General features: G+C 39.1%; 1 protein-coding gene and 1 non-coding gene across 2 annotated transcripts in view; both read left to right on the plus strand.

The window, feature by feature from the left end:
* The first annotated feature begins 101 nt into the window (after positions 1-101).
* On the plus strand, positions 102-175 carry TRNAN-GUU (transfer RNA asparagine (anticodon GUU)). The gene has a single exon. It is a non-coding gene; the product is annotated as a tRNA-Asn (tRNA).
* Positions 176-218: 43 nt separating this feature from the next.
* LOC133084566 (uncharacterized) overlaps positions 219-25163 on the plus strand; it is a 142790-nt gene continuing 117845 nt past the window's right edge. The window contains exons 1-2 of the mRNA XM_061181403.1: positions 219-394; positions 502-679. Coding sequence (XP_061037386.1) covers positions 219-394; positions 502-679 — 354 coding nt within the window. The remainder of the gene's footprint in view (positions 395-501; positions 680-25163) is intronic.

The following is a 25163-nucleotide window of genomic DNA, read 5'->3' on the forward strand; positions in this document are numbered from 1 at the left end:
TTTAATGATAGGCATCAGGGAGCAGAAAAGAAACGACCAGTCACGCGCTGCCTTTATTGTTCTTCAGAAAGGTTATGGCTGGAGAGCGCCGCCCCATTAGAGTCTCTGTGGCGCAATCGGTTAGCGCGTTCGGCTGTTAACCGAAAGGTTGGTGGTTCGAGCCCACCCAGGGACGCTTAGTCCTTTTACAGGCGGTCCCCGGTAGTTTTGCACAAATCATGGAGTTGAGGCCTCCGGGCAACGCAGGCGTGGATTTCGAGGGTCCGGAGAAGAGAAACCGCGGATCTCACTTCGCGGTCCAGCAGGGGGTGGCTCTCCAGCTTCCGGACGCGCTGGGGCCCCTCCTCCAACCCCGGCGGCCAGGTGGGCGCTTCCTGCCGCCCCGAACAGGCGTGTGGGTCCAGCTCCTTAAGGCCCCCGCATCCTTTCGTTTCCACTCCCTCGGTTCCTAAACTCCGGCCCTCTTCCCCCTCGCTCTTTCCCGAAACCCCCGCCTCACAGCTCCCAGCCCCGCCTGGCCGGGCTCCCGCGGGCCCCGGTCGGGCAGCGGCGCCCAGAGCGCGCAGAGGCTGGGCGGCCGCCGCGTTCCGGCCTCGAACCCGCCGCCCCGGCTCCAGGCGCGGCCCGAGCTGGCCTGGTTCTGCTTCAGGACCCCTGCGATGTCAGAGGTCGACTGAATGTATGTATTTAGCGTCAAGTTCAAGCTGTACATTGACTTAAAACGCTCCAGGTTTTTGTTTGTTTGTTTTTGTTTTTTTGTTGTTTTTTAAACTAATGTTGAATCGTGCAGCATTTCGTCTGTTCCCCGTCAGCGTAAACAAATATTCCCATAATTTAACTTAAGACTGACTAACCCTCGCATTGGTAAACTCAGAAATGTTTGTCATAAAGCCTTTGTGTGGACACTATTGTAAGAGCATTTGTATGTTATAGTTTACTTTTTCTACTAAAGTTTTAGAATTTAATAGAGAATAGAGTAAACCTGCAAAATGTCCCATATATTCAGAAAGGGAGAAAACGTTTTTTTACAACTGTATCATTGTTACACTTAAAAAAAACCCAAATTATGAGAAAGATTAAAGTGAAACTGCTAACATATTTTGCTTCGATATTCTATAAGCATATTACCATTTATTTCACAAAGAATGCAAAGCTCTCCAAAATCGTTACCTTGTACTTTGTTCTCTAAATATATGCTGCCTTGGTGACGTAATCAGTTTCACCATAATAATTACTGTCTTGGGCATAGATTAATTTGAAAGACGGTTCTGGAGAAAAGTGGTATGTCTTATTCCTGCAAGTATGTAGTTATGCTCTGCTTTATGTTTTCCCCCACGTTAGCATATTAATAAAGGCTAACATTTTTTGAGTGCTTACTACTTGCCAGGCACGCTTCTAAGTGCTTTCCTGGATGAAAGTGTGAGATCCGTGCAACAACTCTCCCAGGTAGGTCCTATTGTTTCCATTGTACAGGTGAGCCAACTGAGGCTCCGTGCAACTGAGTGATTTGCCTGAAGTCACAGTTAGTGCCTAGCACAGTGCAGATTTAAACTCGAGTTGTCAGGCTTCAGAGCCCATGCTTCTCACTCCTGTACTACCTACCCAGAAGTTCTCTCCTCTAAAATAGAGCTACTTGATTGATTCGTTAATTTAAAACCAAAGGTGATACTTTAATTGGTTTTTCTGAAGTTTCATTAATATTTTGTTCGAAATCTCACGAAGGAAAGAAAAAACCCCACTGAACATTCATGGAATACTAAAGGGCATTAAGTCATGTGCTCATGGTGCTGCTTCATTTTATTGAAATGAAAACTGTGTGGGAACATGAAATCTTCGTGTGAAACATGTCTTTGGAAAACAATTTGATAGCATTTGTGTAGAGAAGACAAGGTTAGAAATAAAGGCAGGTTGGAATAGCCCAGAGAAAATATGGAAGAGGAAGAGAAAGAAGAACAGGTTCAAGCCAAGCAATGGGGGCTAATCTGGTGTCTAGGGATTCTTGGACCCCAGGCTGGTGTTTGGCAGTTGGGGAGCCCAGACAGACCCCTATTTTAGGACACCTTTGTGAGAGAATACCAGGATCTGCACTTGACAGATGCCTAGGTGGTAGTTTTAAACTTGATCCTAAATTTCTAAGTATGTTCTACTTCACCCTATTTGGGAGATTAATGGGATTTAGAGGCCAGAAAATAGAGAGGATTACATGAGAATGGAGGTGGGATGAGGACTGCAAAACCGCCCTCTAATGTAAGTAGTTGATTTTATTGTGTGGGCAGGTACTTAGTGAATTTCTTTGTGCTAGGCTGTTGCATACAGATAAGATAGGTGAGAAACATTGTTTTTTTAATTGCTTAATTATTTATGGATGTGTTGGCTTTGTACAATGTGTATTGGGTATAGATGTTGTAATAAATGCTATTTCTGGGGAGCGTTATTTTGTTCCTAGTTTCTTGGGTCTGTAATACCAACCAAGCCCAGAATATGTTGAGATCATTTAGGACATTAGTTAAAGGCTGAAGAGCATTTAGAAGGCTTTGCTGAGCATCTGAGCATGTAAATATGTTCCTGATAAACAGTTGTATACTTAAACTTCACTGTGGTTTATACAAACTTGTTAGAGAAGGTCATAGTCATGTGATTTAAAATAATTAACAATTTAAAGTTTTTTGTATTGTAGCATTTCTTTAGATAATGGAGGATGGTAGGAGACCACATGGCTAATATGTTTCTGTGTTCATTTGTTAACACCTGTATCTGATGTCATATGATACAAGGTTTAGGGGGAATAAGACGTTAAGCTGCCAGAGAAACACAACTACCTTTTTTCTGCATTCATAATACATCCTAATGAGTAATGCCAACATGAATTTTAATTTTATTTCTCTGAATTTTGGTGGATGTGACGCCTGAAATGTTCAACTTATTGCTACAACCAGCAGAGCAGGGATAAATTGGTGGTAGAAGAAACCATAATGCATTTAACTAGAAAATAGTTTAAGAAGTTGAAACCTTTTAAATAATTAAGAATGTTAATTTTATCAGCTGCAGCACTTCATTTAAAGTGCTTCATGTTGAGCCCCTTTGGTGGTGTCCATGCAGTCTGTTTTTGCATATTGAAAACAACTGTGTGTGTGTTATTTTACATGTATTTGTGGTTTTTTAAATTAATTTTTATTGGAGTATAGTTGATTTAAAATGTGTTTCTGCTGTACAGCAAAGTGAGTCAGTTATACATAACATATATCCACTCTTTTGAAAATAATTGTTGAACTTACAAGAATGATGTGAGAATAAATTATATCTGTAAAATTGTAGTACACAGCTCAGTTTTAAATTGTTTTCAAAGCTTAAATTTTTAAGGGAAGCCACTCGAATTTTCACTGTTCAGTATTTAAACTACAAAATGTAGAGACTCATATCCTTAAGAAAACTCTTAAAATATAATTTTAAAAGAAACTCTTTATTAAGCTTAAATACATACCAAAATGTGCACAAATCAGTAGGAGTACAACTGAAGAAATTTTTACAAAATAAACACACACCTTTGTAATCAATATCTTGGTCAATATGTAAAACAATGTTAGCATCCCAGAAACCTCCTCTTGTGTTTATCCCAGTCACCAAAATGTAACTTTTAAACTGTAAACATATGGATTATTAGGTTGAAATGTGAATTTTAAGTTGTCATAGATCAGGACTCAAAAATAAATTTGCTACCAAACCCTATCAGCTAAGTATTTACACATAAAGATTGGGAAAAATAATGGAAATTAGAAATCAGTTTTCCATGCCTACTCACTTTTGACTTAATCATCTATTATAAACTTGGTAAGAATAAATTTGTGCTGTTAAGCCAGAAAATATGAGAAATTTACTATTTATTTGAAGTGTTTGATTTTGTCTATAAGCAAATAAAATGCGCTTCTACCCCCACCCATTAAAAAACATTAAACAAAAACAACCTTCTAGAAATTTTGGCATTAAAATTAATTTTTTATTTTTGAAAATACATTTTAAATTTATTTATTTATTGGCTGTGTTGGGTCTTCGTTTCTGTGTGAGGGCTTTCTCTAGTTGCGGCAAGCAGGGGCCACTCTTCATCGCGGTGCGCGGGCCTCTCACTATCGCGGCCTCTCTTGTTGCGGAGCACAGGCTCCAGATGCACAGGCTCAGTAGTTGTGGCTCACGGACCCAGTTAATCCGCGGCATGTGGGATCTTCCCCGACCAGGGCTCGAACCCGTGTCCCCTGCATTGGCAGGCAGACTCTCAACCACTGCACCACCAGGGAAGCCCTGAAAATACATTTTAAACTTTAAAACCAAGTTGAGATTTGAGATCAAAACGTACAGTAAGAGATGATGACTCCTTGGTTTCCCAAATAATATATTCTAAAATCTTAAGAATTTTAATCTGGAGTCCACCATTGAAGGAACACAAATATTGGTCCTGTTATTTTGAAAGTATGTATAACTATAAAGGAAAATCTAATCTCTGTGATAAAAAGCTATGTTTAAAGTTGTGGAAAGTCAGTTTTGAATACCACTGAGGAAAGCCATTCTAGAAAGAGTCAGCATATAAGAATCTAGAGCAAAGTTTTACTTTCTTCTAGCAAAATTCTTCATTGTTATTATTAAAGTAATGTATGCCTAAGGTTATAATAATAAGTATCTGTACAAATTTAAATGCAATGATGTTTACTGCAACATTATTTATAATAGTGAGAAATTACAAACGAGATAAAATATGCAACACTAGTGGAAATGATGAAATAAATTATGGTATATTATTTGAACATTGGAATACTATACAGCCATTTACAAAATGTGTTTCAGGAAAAAAAAGCCTTTGGACAATGTTAAAATACTGTATTAGGTATAAGAAGCTAGATTCAAAACTATCAAAAAACATGATCCCAATTTTGTAATGAGACTGAATTACTTACATAGATGATCTACATATATTTCTTGATGGTGAATACCATCAAGAGATATTTATAGATCTATACCAAAATAAGATTACACCAAAATAAGAATACACCAAAATAAGATTATCAGTGATTTTTTTCTTTTTTATACTTTACTTTCTATAAGTAAGTTCTTTATTATCTGTAATGAACATGTATTATTTTTATTTGTTAAGTAATATTTTTTGTAACATAAAAATAATACCTGAACTCATACTGTATATAAAATTTTGAAAATTTTTTCTCTTTTAAAATTAACATTGAGGGAGAATAGGAAACTCAGATACAAGCCTTTGTGGGTATGGTCAATGATTCTCAACGAGTGCCCAGACCATTTAACGTGGAAAAGACAGTCTTTTCAATAAATGCTGTGAGGAAAACTGAATATCCACATGCAAAAGAATGAAGTTGGGCCCTTACTTTATACCACATATAAAAATCAACTCAAAGTAAATCAAATACCTAAGTGTAAGATCTAAAATTATACAACTCTTAGAAGAACACATAGGGGGAAAGCTTCATGACATTGGATTTGGTTATATTTCTTGGATGTGACACCAAAACACAAACAACAAGAATGAAAATAGATAAATTGAACTACATCAGAATTAAAACCTTCTTTGCAAACAAAGGGCACTGTCAGTAGAGTGAAAAGGCAGCCCACAGAGTGGAACAAGATATTTGCAAATAATATATCTGATAAAGATTTAACATCAGATATATATATATATATATATATATATATATATATATATATATATATATATATATATATATATATAAAATATATACAGAACTCCTACGCCTCAACAACTACAAAAAAAAACACCCCAATTTAAAAATGGACAAAAGATTTGAGTAGAAATTTCTCTAAAGAAGATATACAAATAGCCAATAAGTGCATGAGAAAAAGCTCAACATCACTAACCATTTGGGAAATGCAAATCAAAACCACAATAGATATTACCTCATATACATGAGGATGGCTATCCTGAAAGACAACAACAACAACAAGCAGAAAATAACAAGTGTTGGTGAGGATGTGGAGAAATTGGAAGCTTTGTGCATTGCTGGTGGGAACATAAGATGGTACAGCCACTATGGAAAATAGTATGGTGGTTCCTCAAAAAATTAAAAATAGAATTACTATAAAATTCAACAATTCTGCTTCTGGGTACATACCCAAAAGGATTGAAAGCAGGGTGTCAAAGAGATATTTGTACACCCATGTTCATAGTAGAATTATTCACAGTAGCTAAAATGTGGAAGCAACTCAAATGTCCATTGACGGATGAATGGATAAGCAAAACGTGGAACATACATACAATGGAATATTATTTTGCCTTGAAAAGGAAGGCCACTCTGACATACACTACAACATGGATGAACCTCGATGACATTATGTTAAGTGAAATAAGCTTGTCACAAAAATACAAATACTGTATGATGGCACTCATATGGGGTACCTAGAGTAGTCAAATTCAGAAACAGAAAGTAGGATGGATGGTGGCTGCCAGAGGCTGGGGGAAGCAGGGGAATGTAGAACTGTTGTTTAATGGGTATAGAGTTTCGGTTTTGCAAGATGAAAAGAGTTCTGGAGATTGGTTGCACAACAGTCTGAATGTACTTAACACTATGAACTGTACACTTAAAAGGATTAAGATGGTAAAATTTATGTAATGTATATTTTTACCAGAATCTTAGAAATTATATTTAGGGGATTTGTTTCCCCTTGTTATATAAAACCTATTATAAAACATATAAGAAGATAGGATATTGATGCAATTGTTCCCAGTGGCCTACTTATTTAAGAAACATACTTAAGGACATTTAATTTTTTAAGAAGGTAGGCGCTCAGGGAGGGGTGGCGGGGGGAGCGTAACTCCCCACTCTTTAAGTGTGTGCTGTGCATAGTGATTTCCTTCCAAAGAGTACAGTATGGAAAGTTCCCCGGGGGTGGGGGTGAGGAAAGAATAGCATTATAGTGGAGAAACCCAACAAACACTGCCTCAGCCAGGGGAACAAGGACCTCAGTAGTGATAAGTCACATTGATAGTTGGTACCCTTATATAATGGCACTTTACCTCTGTGCTCTTCCTCTTCCAAACCCATAATCCCAGTCTATTCGTGATGAAAACATCAGATCAATGTCAATGGAAGGTCATCCTACAGAATACTTGACCAGTACTCCTTAAAACTGTCAACATCCTCAAAAACGAGAGATGTTTGAGAAATCGTCACAGCCAAGAGGAGTCTAAGGAGACAAGACAAGTAAATGTGATGTGGTATGCTGGATGGGATAAAGACATTAGGCAAAAACTAAGGAAATCTGAATAACCTGTGGACTTTAGTAATAATAATGTGCCGATGTTGGTTTATGAATTGTAACAAATGTACTATATTAATGTAAGGTGTTAATAACGGGATACTGAATGTGGGGTATGTGAGTACTCTGCATTATCTTCTCAGTTTTTTTACAAATATAAAACTGTTCTAAAAAATAAAGTCTATTTAAAAAAATAAGGTATCCCTGTAGAACAGTGGGGAAAGGACTGCATTTTCAATATATGGTATGGGAACAATTGGTTATCTATATGGAAAGAATGAAAATTGGATCCTTACCTCACACCACACAAAAAAAAGTCAATTCCAAGTGAATCACAGACTTAAGTGTGAAAAATGAAACAATAATGCTTTTAGAAGATAATACAGATAAATATCTTCACGACCTCATGATAGGGACTATCTTAAGCAAGATAAAAAAAAGAAAAAAAGTCCCACTCATTACAAAGGTAAAGGTTGATAAATTTGATTATATCAAAATTAAGAGGTTATATTCATCCAAAGACACTCTTAAAGAAATTAAATGGAAAGCCAAGAGTTGTAATTCATAAAACCGACACTGGATCATACATAGATTATTTTTAAAAAGAAGGAGGAAGTGGAGGAAGAAGAGGAGGAGAAAAATACCTAATAGAAAAATGGGCAGTAGATGTGAACAGAAAATCCAAGTGGCCTCTAAGCAAATGAAAAGATGCTAAATTTCATTAGTAATCAGGAGAATGTAAATTATATATGGAATGACTTACCACTACGCAGGCACCAGATTGGCAAAAATTTTAGGCTAACACTTGCAAGAGTTGGGGAAGACCCAAAATAATGTGTACTCTTGAACTTGGCTGGATTTTGGTGGAAAACAAAAACGTGGAATTATCTGGTAGAGATGACTATCTACATTAATACAAACTTGGATTTATTTAGCAAGTTGCAGCAAATCAGGTTCCCAGAGAAACATACTGAGATGCTGAGATTTGGGTACAAGAGGTGAAGTGCTCTAAGGAAAAATGAGACTGGGCTGAGGGAAGAGTTAAAATGAGATTCAGTTACAGCAGAGACCCTAACCAATACCATAGGGAACTCTGGAGCTGAGAAGGCCTTTCAGAGATATCCCAAATCAATACAAAGGCCTCTGTGTCTCCATATCTAGCAGTCACTGGATGTGGACAATCCATGGGGAGGGGTCAGAGCCTTGGGCAAAGCATCTTTCTTTGGCCACGGGCAATTCCTGAAGAGTGATGAAGCTATGAGTTGTCAACAGCCAACACTACCAGCAACAGAAGAAATATGTCCTTGGTCCTGAGGGTCCACTATAGTTGACCCCTTCTACTGATTGGATTCACTTGCTTCGTATAGTAAGTTCATCCCATCTGGGAACATCTTCTCCACGATGCTGGATAGTCTCTTTTTCTGGGAAATTCACAAGAGGAAGGTTAGTGGGATGAATTATGGCTCTGGCCATTACAGCTGGTCTTGAGGCTGTAATTGACCCTCATCATCTCCGTCTTTACCCACTGCTGGCATCTCTTCTGGTCTTGGAAGCTTATCTGATGGATTGATCTTGACTCTCACCCTTGAGGGGTCTGAACTCGTGCTCATCATGCCCTTCATTGGCTGTCAATTCTGCACTTCTCTATTTACCATCAAAATTAGAGAGAGGCGTCCCAAGAAACACCACAGTGAGTCACCGGGCTGTCAGTGTATTCTTTCCTGTCCTCACAGGGAAGGAGCAATCCTTTCACCCCCTGATGAGTACTCTTTACAGATTGATAATTACTTTCCTTGCCTGCTGGTCTCTTGGCAAAAAGAGCCGGAAGTGACTTGGAGGCAGCCATGCTTTAAGCTTATGGACAATCTTGCTGTGTCCCTTGGTGGAAGCATTCTGCCTAGAATTGTGGATATAAATTTCTTAAGTAGGTTACTGGAAGTGATGGTAACATGTTCCATGCCTACATCCAAACCTTGGTTCCCATGTATTCTATGTACTGTTGACACAGTACCATATAATGGTCATTGATTTCGGGTGTATACCATGTCCCAAGGAGCAGCTATCCAGGGTATCACCTCCAAGCTGGCTTTGACTTTGGCTCAGTTATGTTTTTAAGTGGCCGTCTCACTGCTCTATCAGGCCAGCAGCTTCTGAGTGATGCAGTAAGTGAAAGGATAAGTTGATCCCGTGGTCATATGCCCATTGCTGCACCTTCTTTAAAGAAAAGTGACTTGATGTAATGTTATGTGTGGCCCCAAGTCACTGATGAAGCACCAGTCCTTCGATAGTGGTGTAGTTTAGGTTCTATGGGTGCCAAAGGGAAGTCTGTACCTGGAGCATGTATCAGAGTCAGGAGTCACTGCCCCAGTCAGGGTGCAAGGGGTCCATCCTGCCATCAGGTGACCAGATGGTGTCCTTGACCGGTTGCCATATTGAGGGCTGCTTGGTGTTAGTCTCTGTTTTTTGGCAGAATGAACATTCACCAGTGGCAGCAACTGTCTCAGCCTTGGTGAATGGCGGCCCATGCTGTTGGGCCCTTCCATAGCCTCATCCCTAGCACCACAGCTGTTCCATTCAAGAGCTCACTGAATCACCACTGGGATGGTGGATGATAGTTGCTGGCTGATGTGAACTGGCTGAGGTGTTCTGTGAGCGTCTCTTCCTTGGTGGTTGCTCTCTTGTGGGAACTAACATACAGTACAAAGAACTTCACATTTCACGTCCACTACCACTGGCTCATCCACATCCCTCTTCCCCAGGCCTCCTTACCCTGACTGTTTTGTTATCTGTCTCTGCATAACAAACTACCCCCAAACTTAGTTATTATAATTTAGTTATAGCTCATATTTTGTGGTTTGCCTGCGCTCCTCTGGGGGTCTCCTCTACTGGTGCTGTGTGGAATCTTTTGCAGTCAGATGGGGCTGGGCTGGATGTCCAGATGCCTCAGTGCTCCTCCATGTGGCCACTCCATCCAGCAAGATAGCCAGAACTTCTTACATGTTGTCTTAAGGGTCAAAGAGGGAAGAACTGGAAGCTGCTTGGCCTTCTTAATGCTTAGGTTTCAAAGTCCCAGAATATCACCTCCTTGCATTCTGTTAATCAAAGCAGTCACAGGCCCCAACCCAGATCAATGGGACATAAGCTTTGTCTCAGATGGGAGTAGCAGTAGGCACATGCAGGGAGGGGCAGAATTATTCAGGGTTGTCCTTGAACAATAGCTGCCACTGTCCACCCTCTGGCCACAATTCACATTCCTCCCTCACACAAAATGCAACTCGTCCCTTTTCCCAAGACCACAAGTCTCATCCTATAATGGCATCAACTTGAATCTAGGATCTCATCATCTAAATCAGGTGTAGGCATTGATGGATCTTCTCAAGTGTGTTTCCTTGGATGTAGCTCCTTAGTAGGTTCTTCTTGCTCTAAAGAACTGTAAATTAAAGAGAGAAGTTACTTGCTCAACATTCACCCAACAATGATGAGGCAGGAACAGGAAAACTGGAATAGCCACAAGGGGGAAACGGTAGGCGCATTGCAGCCATGAGTCATAGTGCTTCTGAAATCCAGCAGGGCACACGTTCCCAGTCCTTCATTGTAGACCAGTCCTGATCTGTAGGAATAGTTCCCAAGCCTCTTGGCTCTGCCCTGAACCATCCTTCCTTTTCCATAGTAAATGGCCCCTCTTAGAAGCTAAGCAGCTTTCTTAGCCTGCTTACTGCCTGTAGAAGTTTGAGGGTCCCGAGACCTCTTTTCATTATGAACTGACTCTATCCCTTTCAGTCCAAATGGATTCAGTTCATTTAAAACATTGTGCATTTTTTTTTTTTTTTTTGTATCAAATCACAATCAACTCCATTGGGTACAAGCCACAGCTACACTTCTTTCTGAAACTGGCATGTGAAGTTCCTCTGGGACAACTTCCTTAGGATTCATTCTTAGAAGCCCTGTTGTCTGGGTGAGAGGCCGTATGAGGCACGCCCAGAGGATTCTTAGAAGGCTCTTTGTTCAGCTGAAAGGCTTTCTGACGCATCGACTAAAATCTTCCTGAGGTTTCCACAAAGTGTCTCACAGTCCCACCCTTAATCTGAACTTGACACTGAGGCATATTTTACTTTCCATGTCCTAGAGTTGATTTTTTCCCTCCTCTGAGTCCATTTCTTACCTTGAGCATTGCTTTAAAACCCAATATATCCTGGTTGCTTTATATTTTCTCTAAATCTGCTCAAAAACTATATACTTCCTTTTTTTTTTTTTTAAATCTTACTTCCCATGTACTTTTCATAGGCAGCTAAAAACAAAAACAAAACAAAACAAAAACAGTTGGTGCTTTCAACAGTCTGCCTGTAAGTAGCCTAAGCCAGACTCATGAGTTCCTTAGGTACCTTTTCTATTTCCCACCTGACTGCAGGTGACAGTTTCACCACGGTGTGTGTCATGCATGTGTTTGCACAACATGCTGTTATGATGTAACAATACTGAGGTTCCCCTTTCCTTCAGTCTCCAATAGCAATTTCATCGCTGTTTTTCAAGCCTTCACTTTGATCTCTTCAAGGAGCTCCATCTTGGTCCCAAAGCTAATGCCACATGTTTTAGTGTTTCGTCAAGGCAGACACCATTTTCAGGTACTAAGTTCTTGTTTTAGTTCTCTATTGTTGTGTAATAAACCACTCTAAAACTCAGTGGCTTAAAACAGTCCTTTTATTGTCTCTCTTGACTCCATGGACTCAGCTGAGCAATGCCTTGATGTCAGGGTCTCATGTGGTTGCAGTCAGATTGAGAGAGAGGCCCCATGGAGAGGCCCTGAATGATGAGATAACATTTGGAGAAAGAGGCCACGTGGAGGAGCACCGAAGTGCCAGGCATCTGGTCCCAGCCCCACCACATTGGTGAAGTTATAAGGAATCCTGGGGTTGGGAGCATCCCTTCCAAAAGTAATTGGCAAAGTATTGCATCTCACACTTCCCATCACTAAGAAAATAGCCAGTGCCTGCTAGCACTCTTCAGGTTCCACACCCACTGTACTGGAGTAAATGATTATATGTCCCTTTGAGGGAAGGACTGGGAGAATCTTCATCATAAATACCGTGAGTGTCAGGATTCTTCCTCCTGGGACCCAGCCAGTCTTCAATCAGTGGGTTCCCAGCCTGAGGACTGGCTCAGATCCAGGAACTAGGCAGAGTGTGGTGATTCTTCATCGGGGTGACTGCTCTCAGTCCCTGAGGATCTCATCCTTGATGTCTTTTGATTGTGTAGTTTGAGCGCTATGCCTATTGGCTGTGTACCCATCTTGTCTCTAAGGATGTTATGTTCTGTGAAGTACCTCCATATCTCAGTGGGCCAGACACCCACCCTCCCCCACACCTTCAATCTAACCTTGCCAGTGATTACAGTAATTGCCCACAACCTGCCCTCCATCACGCCGAGACTCTACCATCCCGATTGCTATCATGGAGCCCAGTTCTGTAAGAGCATTCCCAATGTCAGCCCAGCCCACAGAAGACAGCCACACTGACCTTGACCTTGATTGTGATATTGGTGCCTCTCATCCCAGTGCTTTCCCTGTTTATTAAGGAGTGTCCCCTGGGTGAGTTTGCTGACCTGACATAGTATATCCTCTCTAGAATGTTCCTCTGAACCTTTGGGAGCTTTATTTTCCTGTCTGCTGTGGCAGTTCTGGCATTCCCTCTTCACTGAGTGCAGACATCTTTCCTACAAGCTTCTCAGAGCCATCCCGGCATGGGTTGACATTATCTTCCAGGATGCTTGTAAGGGTTAAATCCTGTGTCATAGGGTTGTCCATACTGATCACCTTTCCTTTATTCTTTTCCTTTGTCTTCCACTCACTTTGATCCAACACCCTTTGAGCCAAACACTCTCTTGGCTTCTGATGGTACATGCTAGCTTGGTCCTGAGGCTCCTTTGAGGGGCATAATCTCTTCTCTCCCTTAGCAGGCTGGGCTATGTAGGTTAAGTAGACTTAACCCTACTTATTTGTCTGAGGGCCAGAAGGGAGGTGGGGTTGGGTCTGAGGGAAATGCCTTTGTTCTTGCAAGGCAAAGGACTCTGCATCATCTTCAAGCAAGGAGGGAGTGCTGGCCTTTCACAGGGTGAAGTGGGCCACTTCTGCAGGCCCAGGGGCTGGGGAGAATGTGGGAGTCAAGGTGTCCCCATCACATGCCTTAGGGTCAACTCCTTCCTAATGGGCCCTGTTCTTAAGTAGCAGATGGGCCAAGCCTGTGCATTTAGCCTCTTCTGAAGCTTGGCTACTCAATTGAGTCCTGGGCTTGAGCCTCAGCCTTTTCTGGTCTCCACTCATAGGAGATGAGAGTCTCTAAATGGTGCCAAAGAGGCTGTCTAACTTCACACTCACCTCTAATTGATGATTAATTAACCTCAGTCTTTCAGTGACTTTGTCTGGTGCATCCATTGTCCTCAGCAACGGCCTTTTTTTTTTTTGGCCACACCGCTTGAGGGATCTTAGTTCCCTGACCAGGGATCAAACCCGTGCCCCCTGCAGTGGAAGCACGGAGTCCTAACCACTGAACCACCAGGGAATTCCCAGCAACAGCCTTCTAATGACTACTCTCTCGTCTCTCAAACCCCTGAGATACCGCACTCACCAGTGCATTCCCTCTCACCAGTATGCAACCCCCCTTCATGCCATGCACATTTTAATAATTGTACCACCACCTTATGCCAGAGGCTATCCGTGCCCCATCCTCCACCAGTGATGTGTCTTCAGTGCCACCTGGCCAGTGGGTGATCCAGCTCCAGAATCGCATGTTAAAGCCTCCTTCCCAGGACCACTTCCAGCACCAGCTGTTGCCGATTGATCGGATGACCTTAGGAACAGAGACTGTGAGATGTGCATGTAGGAGTTATTGAGGATTCCTCTCAGGAACAACTCCTTTGTGAGGCAAGGGAAATAGCTTTAAGCAGAGGGAGAAGTTGAACTGTGCTTGCAATGGCAGCCTCAGCTGCTTCCACGCAGAGCACTGAGGCTGCAATAGCCTTTCATGGATGTGCCAGATCAAGGCACAGGGCTAGGCATTTGTATCCTTGCGCTGACCAGTCATTGTATGTGGGCCTCCCTTGATGAAGGGACATAACTTATGCGAGGCAACTTCCTTTGGCTGTGGGTAATTCCAGAGGATGGATTCAGCTGTGAGCCGGCAGCAGCCAATATTCTCAGCAATAGCCTTGGATCTGAAGGGGGCCTTGGGAGGAGGGGGCACAACAGCCAGTATGTAAGTCCAGGGTTTCTTGTTTGTTTGTTTTGTTTTTCTAATTTTCCCTTTTATATTTATTATTTCTTATTTCTTATCTTCCTTAAGTCATTTCTGGTTTTGTTCTTTTTCTTTTCTCCTCTTTTAGTTACAGGCTGGTTTGTATATTTTTATTTTTTAAAAAATAATGAAATCAATTAGAGCCATACTTACCAAACAGAGAAGTGTTCTTATTTTCATTATTTTATAGGTAATCTGTAATTATGGTTTGCTTTTTGACTTAAAAGTTATATAGGAGAGGTTACATTTTTTTCAAGTGTTTTTTTTTCCAAAATTAATTTTATTAATTTGTGTTTCTAGTGCTGTAGTCAGAGAATATGGCCAATATAGTGTCTACTTTTGTAATTCATTGCAGTTTTCTTCTTATCCAGTTAAAGGTTTTGTTTCTAAAATTTTCCTCACATACACCAAGGATGATACAAAATAACTAAATGTAATTGAATCTAACAAACACATTTGTGTGTGATGAAATGAAATATACGGTATGCAGTATACACAGACAAAATCAGACTATATACATTTTCTCTCTTTATATTTTCAAAGTTTTTGGCAAACAAGAAATGGATATAAGAATAGGGTGAAATGGTTCTCTTAATCTCGTAGAGTCCTCATATAATGATTAGGGGAAAGCAACCCAGATAATAAATTTTAGTGTTCTTGTTGTTGTTGTTCTCTGAAATGTTGACTGTTTATCAATAGATTTTTAAATGATTTCTAAGTAGATATTTAATGCTTTAAGAATCGAGCAACAGAGTTATTTTGCTAATAAGCATGAGGGTTTCCAAGGCAACATTGGGTTCTGATTGGCTGAGCCAAGGTAGAATAAAGCAGCTCACAAGTTTTGTTTTCTTAAATTTGAAGCTCAAGTGTATTCACTTAGTTTTTGACTTCAATAAAATAAGTAGTCTTGAGGAAAGTTGTACAGCATTTTGATGATATTGATTTTTGTCAGGAAGGAGATGAGTGGATGGAGGAAAGTGGATGGAGGGCAAGAGGTACTTCATAGATAGTATTGATTCCTGATTAAACGTTCAGTGTTTCAAAACTCAAAATTTCTGAAGGCTTGTACTCTGTTTAATTATATTATTACAATTTATAAATTGCAACTTTTTATTAAAATCCTGTCCTCCTTCCTCCTTTACTTTATTATCCATAATCTACCTTTTGGGGGAAGAGTTTTGTGTGCCAAATTACCAATGATGAAAATTATGTGAATGCTTCATTTTCTGTTTCAAAGAAATATTCCAAGTTTCTGAAATTAAATAACATGAAATTACCTACTGTATACAGAATGTTGCCACCTGGATATTCTTTTAAAGAATAAAATGTATTCTATTTTGATTGTGAGTAGTTTTCCTTAAAGATGTTGCCATATTTGATTCTATTTGTGGCAATTTAAAGCAGGTTATATACTATCTTTTCTTTAAAAACGTATTTAACAAATCTAGATTGGAAGTAGTTTGAGTGAATGTTTATTGTAAATATAGTTGTAGAGCAGAGTTAGGACTGAAGGGAAAATAATCATATCTCATAAAATGGATTGAGGTGTACATTATCCCGTATTTATTGGTTTTTGGTTGTACATGCCAGGGCCGAGGGGTCTATAAATGAGTTCATTGAGTGATTTTGTTGAAGAAAAGCCTTGAAACTCAAAGTCACCTGCAGATGAAACATTGAAACGTTGAGTTTGAAACTCTTCTCTGAATTTCTGGTGCTCATTATAGCATCCATAAGCCAAGCATCATGTAGTCCCTTGCATTGTAGTTATTGTTGCTGTTTTATCTTTTCTTTTTGATATTTGTTAAAATTTATAAATATGCTTTATTAAAGATAATTTAAAAATACCAAAAAAGGAGAAAAAGTTTAGCTTAGTTGTAATCATATTGTATATACATTTTTGTGCTGTCACTTTTCTCTTGATGTCATATAATAATAATTTTCCCAGACAAGTATGTGATATATTTTTAGTGGCTGCATAATATTCCATTTAGTGTGTATACCACAAACACTTAACTATTTCACTATTACCGAACATTTAAGATGTTTCATTTCTTCACTGTCATACATAATACAGAAATGTGAATCTTTGTATATAATGATTTCCCCCCTCATATAGAAGATGAATTTTGTAGGTGTTTTTATAATCAACACTGCTAAGGCAGAGTATTACTATATTTGGAGTTCTTGATATATATTGCTAAACTACCTTTAAAAAGAGCTGTGCTGGACTTCCCTGGTGGTGCAGTGGTTAAGACTCCACCTGCCAATGCAGGGGACACGGGTTCGATCCCTGGTCTGGGAAGATCCCACATGCCGCGGAGCAACTAAGCCCATGTGCCACAACTACTGAGCCTGTGCTCTAGAGCCCGCGAGCCACAAGTACTGAGCCCACGTGCTACAACTACTGAAGCCCGCGTGCCTAGAGCCCGTGCTCCGCAACAAGAGAAGCCACCGCAATGAGAAGCCCGCGCACCACAACGAAGAGTAGCCCCCACTCACCGCAACTAGAGAAAGCCCAAACCCGCACACAGCAATGAAGACCCAACACAGCCAAAAATAAATAAATAAATAAAATTTTTAAAAAAGGCTGTGCCACTTTGCACTCTCACTAACAATATATGAGAATATCTCTTTTGCCATCCTTCTGGCAGCAGTGAGAATTATCATTTAAAAACTATCCCCCTATTATTTTTATTGCTAAGAATAGTGTCTCCTTATTGCTTTGATTTGTATTTCTTTGATTACTAGGGATGTTGGTAATTTCCTCATGTTTGTGAACTTGCTCTCTCTTCTGTGATTTGACTGTGCTTGCTTTTAAAAAATAACAGATTGTTATAATAAAGCTATTTGTAATATTGTATATTGCTATAGTATATAGTATAGTGATAGAATATACTATCTATATTGCATATTGAATAAATGTACTGTATATTGATATAATTCACATACCATACAATTAACCTAATTATAGTGTATAGTTCAATGATTTTTAGTATATTCACAGAGCTGTGCAGTCATCACCATAGCTAATTTTAGAGCATTTTCATGACTCCAGCGAGGAACCTGGTACCCATTAGCGGTCACTTCTCACCTCCCCTGAAATCTGCCCCAGGCCTGGGCAACCACTCATCTCTACTTTCTATCTCCCTATGTCTGCTTGTTCTGGATATTTCATAGAATCACATGAACATTTCATAGAATACGGTATTTCATATAATCACACATTGGTCTTTTGTGGCTGGCTTCTTTCTCTTAGCATAAGTTTTCAAACTTCAACCATGTTGCAGCAGGTACTTCATTCTTTCTCATTGCCCAATAATATTCTATCATATGGATTTCACACATTTTATTCCCATTCATCAGTTGATGGTTATTTGGGTTATTTCTACTTTTTGATTGTCATGACTAATGCTTCTTTGAACATTAATGTACAAGTTTTTGTGTGGATATATATTCTCACTCCTCTTGGGCATATACCGAGGCATGCAATTGCCAGGTCATATGGTCACTCCATGTTTGAACTTTTAAGGAACTGCCAGACTGTTTGTGCATGAGTTTTGTATATTTATCTTTTGGGATCTTGGTGCTTTTCTTATAGATTTGTATGAGCTCTTTATATACAGTTGATATTAATCTTGCATACTTGCTGACACTATTTTATCCCCATAGCTTGCTTGCCTTTCATTTGTAATGTTTTGTGTGTGTGTGCAGATTTTTTTTTTTAACATATTTGTTTATTTATTTATGGCTGTGTTGGGTCTTCGTTTCTGTGCGAGGGCTTTCTCTAGTTGTGGCAAGCGGGGGCCACTCTTCATCGCGATGCGCGGGCCTCTCACTGTCGCGGCCTCTCTTGTTGTGGAGCACAGGCTCCAGATGCGCAGGCTCAGTAGTTGTGGCTCACGGGCTCAGTTGCTCCGCGGCATGTGGGATCTTCCCAGACCAGGGCTCAAACCCGTGTCCCCTGCATTGGCAGGCAGATTCTCAACCACTGCGCCACCAGGGAAGCCCCCTAATTTGATCTTTTAAAAAATATTTCATTACTTCATCTATTTAGTTTATCTGAGAGAATGGTATAAGATTAAGATCTAAATGGATTTTCACTCCCAAAGATCTAACCAATTGTACCATCACCATTTTCCTAACACTTCTTCCCTCTCCTATTGAATTTGTGTACCTCTTTTATCATTTATTAATTTTTTAGACGTCCTAACGTTTGTTTTGTTCAGTGTGTACATTTTTTACAGTAGTACCACGTGGTTTAAATTGTTGAGGGTTTATAATATGTTTTGTATCTGGAAAAGCAGTCATTTTCCCCTCAACTCTGCATCTCACATTCAATTGTCTTTTCCAAAAATTTCTTGGTGATTCTTATTTTTTTCCAGATGTTTCCCAGATTTTCCCAAAGTCTTGTTATGCTTTCTAAATGCTGTTGGAATATTTATTGCACTTGCATTAAATGCTCAATTTGATTTTGAGAGACTTGACATTTTAATAGGATTGAGTTCTATCATCCAGGAACCTGTTCTATCTCTCTGGTTACAGTGTTTTGAAATTATCTCAGCCAAGTATCCTACTCACATGGAAATCACATATTGTTTATTCTCTCACTGGGGCAGATCCAGATTTTGTGGGGTCTGCAGTTTATGCGGTTTCAGAGGCTTTTTTTTTTTTTTTTAACATCTTTATTGGAGTATAATCGCTTTACAATGTTGTGTTAGTTTCTGCTGTATAACAAAGTGAATCAGCTATACATATACATATATCCCCATATCTCCTCCCTCTTGCGTCTCCCTCCCATCCTCCCTATCCCACCCCTCTAGGTGGTCAGAAAGCACCGAGCTGATCTCCCTGTGCTATGTGGCTGCTTCCCACTAGCTATCTATTTTACATTTGGTAGTGTATATATGTCAGTGCTACTCTCTCACTTTGTCCCAGCTTACCCTTCCCCCTCCCCATGTCCTCAAGTCCACTAAAGGAGAAGAATACAAAATTACGAATATAAAATTGGTTACTGTATCTTGGAAGGAGCCCACGTAAGTGAAGGGCTCTGAGGCGGCCTTAGTTTCCGAGTCAGATGACCTCTTCTCACAGGTGTGTCTTTGCTGCTCTGTGGATGATGCCTCATTATTTTGTATTTTTAGTATGTTCTGTAATGCCTGAAGGAATGCAAGAAGCCATTTACCGAACTTAGAAAATATTTTAAATACTTTTCTAGTTTTCCATTTTGGAATTTCTGTACAAATGTTCACACTATAGCAATGGCTTTATATCATCTTCTATACTTTTACCCATATCTTAAACTTCTTGAGGGAAAGGACTGTATTTTGAAGATAGTTAATAAATGTTAGTGATGGCTTATAAACAAAGGAGTGTATTCACGGAGGACACAGCAAGATGAATTTGGTACTCACCAAATTTCATGCTTTAGATGAAACATAATTTTGACTATACTGCAGGATGGAGGCTACAGTCCTGTAAATTTGCCTTAAAGACATATATTTTATTGGAGCGTATAATAACATACTTTGTATTGTAGACTGAGTTTTTAATACCATTTTAATGCTCTAAACTCAGAGTATATTTATAGGGAATTTTCAACAGTTTTCATTCCAGAAATTATTCAATAAACTTTGTATTTGGCCTAGATTCTTGTGCCAAAAATAGATTGCCAAAATGGGAAGGAAAGCTTCCTAATGAAATAGTTTTGAGATCATAAATCAATAATAAGGTTAAAAAAGTCTCACTGGGGACTTATTCTGTTTACAAAAAAACACCGGGGGTGGGGATTGGACAGTTTATTTGGTATATCTCTCCCACTGTTACAGCATTTTATAAGATAAGCGATCAGATTTTTATAGGCCATCTGAAAACTTCATGTTTTAGGAATTTCAGAAGGCAAGAGATTTGTAATATCTGCCTTACTCTTTAATGTCTTTGAATTCTAATGTAAGATCTTGTAGGACAACAGGAAAAAATGGACAGTTCAAGTTATTTATTAGTTAATTAAGTTAACTGTCTTCTTTGTGGCTGGAACAAGTTTTGGAAAACTCACAAAATCCTATAGAACCCAAAGGAACCTACAGAGTGATCTACTAGTCTGCAGCATATTATGGTTGATGGCCCTGGGAACACCAACCCTATTCTTAATTTTCCAAATAACCAAGAATACAGGGATGTTTTTTAGTAAAGACTCTCCGTTTTAATAATCTAAGACATCTAGTTACAATTAAGAGTGCTCAGAGTGTTGTGATTATAACTGTTAGTTAAATTAAATGTATGATTAAATGTTTGGGACATGGGGTTAAGAAGTGACGTGGTCAAAAGCATGTACCTTTAAATGGAGTTAAGTAGCCCACCATTAAGGTGGAGGGAAATCTTAGAGGTGCACCTGAAATTGTTTTCACTTACTCTGACTTAATACTTATTAGATTTTGCCATTGCCAAAACAAAACAAAACGAAAACCCTAGAATTTATATGCGCTTTCCTAGTTGATAACCACAGCAAAATCCATAAGTTTTAGGAGCTTTTTTTAATGTGTGGGAGTTTGGGACATTTCTTCGCATAAATCTTATTCTTTTTCCCCTACAAAGGGACTTGGGGAAAGAAAAGTTGATTATGGGCATATGTCGGAGATGTTGTGGGTTTGGTTCTAGACTACTGCCGTAAAGCGAGTCACGTGAAGTTTTTGGTTTCCCAGTGCATATAAAAGTTATGTTTATACTGTAGTCTGTTAAGTGTGCAATAGCATTATGTCTAAAAAAACAATGTACCCACCTTAATTTTAAAATACTTTACTGCTGAAAAATGCTAAAACAAGTATAGTGGTAACATCACAGATCAGTGATCACGGATCACCATAGCAAATATAATAGTAATGAAAAAATCTGAAATATTGTGAGAGTTACCAAAATGTGACACAGAGACACGAAGTGAGCAAATGCTGTTGGAAAAATGACACCGATAGACTTGCTTGATGCAGGGTTGCCACAAACCTTCACTTTGTAAAAAAATGCAGTATATCTGTGAAGCACAGTAAGGCAAAGCACAGTAAAACCAGGTATGCCTACATTGTTGTAAATTAACGCAAAGGAAATAATTTGTTGAGATGCATGACATACTACCAAAATCAAAAAGCCTGAATTTTGGAACAAAATAGTGAAAGACACGACTAAATAAACATAATAACCCTTAATTACCTTATTTGTGGCTAGACGAAAGAGATGAATAACAGTATAGTTGTTATAGGGCTTCCAGTGGAGAGCTTTAAATGGAATACTGTGATTAGTGTGTGGTTGCTTCAGCTTTAAGCTTTTATCATTGTCTAGTTTTTAAAGCAGGACGTGCAATATCATATCTTAAAGGCTCTTGAATTTTTAAAAACCCTAGAGAGCCTTCACGTGTGACTTAATTAAAGTTCAAATCAACCTTAGTTGTGTAACCAAGACAGTTTTCAAAAGATGCTTACATACAGCCTGTTTATTTGTTTCACTCATACTCTGATGCTCATCTCCAGGTTCTCACTCAGGGCAGCCCCTACGCTGTCAGTGGGTTTGGAAACGTGGAGCATTTTGGGTTGACACAATGATTTGATATGTGAGGTACCACTGGCCCTTAGAGGAGGGGGCCGGGTGTGCTTGATGTCCCTCAAAGCTCGATTCAGTTCTGCACAATGAAAAATATTCCTGAGTCCTGCTAGAGTTTAAAAGGATACACTGAACTAAGGAATATGGTCAATGATATTGTAATAACTTAGTGTGGGGATAGATGGTTACTGGACTTCTCCTGATGATCATTTCATAATGTATTGCAAATGTCAAATCAGTATGTAGTACACCTGAAACTAACATAGTATTGTATGTCAACTCTATCTCAAAAAAAAAAAAAAGACACCTGGAGCTATATCCTACTACAAATATGTCAGTAGTACTTTAATACAAGTGTAAATCAGTAGCCCTTCAGTATAAAGTAATACTGAAGAGTTTTATCAGAAGCTACACAAAAAAGACTCATAATTTAGGAAAAGTCATTATGGACAGGGAAGCTTAAATGATTTAAAGATATTGTGTCAGAATTACTGGAAAACTTACTCTGTATATCCTGTCTTTAAAGTTTTGTTACTTTGTTCATCATAGATTTTTTTGGCATTAATTTGATATTTTTTTAATTAATTGTTTTTGGAGTATAGTTGCTTTACAATGTTGTGTTAGTTTCTACTGTACAGCAAAGTGGATCAGCTATACGTATACATATATCCTCTCTTTCTTGGATTTCCTTCCCATTTAGGTCACCACAGAGCATTGAGTAGAGTTCCCTGTTCTATACAGTAGGTTATCATTAGTAATCTATTTTATACATAGTATCAATAGTGTATATATGTCAATCCCAATCTCCCAGTTCATCCCTCCCCCTTCTCCTTGGTATCCATTAATTTTATGTTTTAAAAGATTGCATCAAAATATTGTTGATCTTGATTACTGAGTTTACATTTAAGGAGCCCTTTAAATTTTGTGCCCAAGATGAGTACCTCCCTCCCCTCACCTTAGTCCTGGCTCTGATGTACACAGTTAGTTGAATAGGGTATTAATATAGTCAGTCGTGTAGTTACTGCAACATCAAGGAAATCACTTGTTTCCTGGAGCAAAGGTAGACACTGCAAACCTCTTAAGTCAAGCCCCCCAAAGTTACACAGCATCTTTTTGCTGGATTCTATTGGTCAAACCAGGTCATGGGGTCTGCCCAAATTCAAGGAAAGGGGAAACCATCTCTTGATGTTGGAGTGGTGAGGTTATATTGTCAAAGAACCCATGCGATGAGAGAGATTGTTGTGGCCATCTTTGGAAGCATCATCTATCTTAGATAATGGAACCTAACTACAGGCACAATGTTTTAAAAAATGAAAATAACACCCCAACTATAATTTAACAGAGGAATAAAAGAAAATAATTCACAAAATATGTATTCAATATGTAAATGCTCAGATATGACTACACTAAAAGATCTAATGAAATAGCCAGGTTTTTAGAACCCAGCTGCCATGCTATGAAGAGGCCCCAGCCCTCACTTGGAGGGGCCCACCTGGAAGAGAGGTGTGGCCTTGGCCAATCTGCCCAGCTGAGCTTCCAGCCAGTAGCCAGCACCAACTGCCCGTTGTGTGAGTGAGACCATTTTGACCTCTGAGCTGTCTTGAGCCCCACATGACACCACACCAAGCAGAAGAACTGCCCTGTGAACCCACAGAATCATGAGAAGTAATAAATTGCTGTTTGGACTAGTTTATTTCAGTCATAGATAAAGTAGGCTATGAAGGGGGACATTAAGGATATTCATTATAGAAAAGGGTTGTTAAATCTGATACTGTTGAGAACCACTGTCACAGAGAGTAAATGCTTTACAATTAGGACTTTTAAAAGATTCAACAACTTGCAAAGCTGTATTTTCTAACGGGAGATAATTTGGATTAAAAACGAATCAGTGGGGACTTCTCTGGCTGTCCAGTGGTTAAGACTTCACCTTCCAATGCAGGGGGGTGCAGGTTTGATCCCTGGTCGGGGAGCTAAGATCCCACGTGCCTCTCAGCCAAAAACAAACAAGCAAACAAAAAAACCCAAAACAGAAAACAGAAACAATATTGTAACAAATTCAATAAAGACTTAAAAAATGGTCCACATTAAAAAAAAAAATCTTATTAAAAAAAAAGAAGAATCAATTCCCAGATTTAACAAGAGAACCAATAAGGTAGAAACTTGCCACAGCTATGTCTGAATTTCTCTCATTTCCTCTCATTTTAAGTGAGAAATTAATTATTCTCTGCTGGAAGACAAAAAACACAGGCAGGGTAAGCTGTAGGTCAATGGTTGCCTACTTGTGGGTCAAAAATTACTGAGGCCCCTTGGTCTGTAGGCTCACCAACTCTTGTCTGTGTGCTAATTCTCAAATGTATACAGATGCTGTTATGATTAGGAAAATACAGATGCACTCAAAAGCATTACTAATATTTGTGGGGTTTTTTGGTCATATGTATTTCAGGTGTGGAGGTATTTTGGCATTCAAACAGAGTTTTCATATTTGAAATACTGGGAAAACCACTGGTGGAAGTCCCTGTGTCCAGCTACTAATAGATTTGTAGCTGCTAAGATTCCTTCAGACTAATTAACCACTGTCTGCTGTTCGTTTGGTTTTATGGACCTTGAAATGATTTGACTTCTTCCTGTAAACTGAACAAGTTTAGGAAACTTGCAAAACTGAGCAAGTATAGGAAAATTAATTCCATAGAAAAGTTCAAGAAGAAATTTCAGTGGCCTCCATAAGGTAACAGAGCCCTTAATTATCCATCATAACGAAATTGCTTCATGGAGTCATTTTTAGAAGGCAAAGACTTTTGCATAAAGGCCACTGGGAGAAAATAGAAAAGCTAGTGGGTGTATATAAATGAATGGAAATTTGTAGTAATTTATGGTATTTGACTTGAATGCTGTACATAAATAAGGGCATGTTTCTGGAAGTTCCACAATAGTAAATACTTATTGAATTTGATACCTTTTAATATTTTTATAGTGCTTTGTGTTTTCCAAAGAACTTTCCTGAGT

This window comes from Eubalaena glacialis, chromosome 2 (genome assembly GCF_028564815.1).
Source record: "Eubalaena glacialis isolate mEubGla1 chromosome 2, mEubGla1.1.hap2.+ XY, whole genome shotgun sequence".
Taxonomy (NCBI): Eukaryota; Metazoa; Chordata; class Mammalia; order Artiodactyla; family Balaenidae; genus Eubalaena; species Eubalaena glacialis.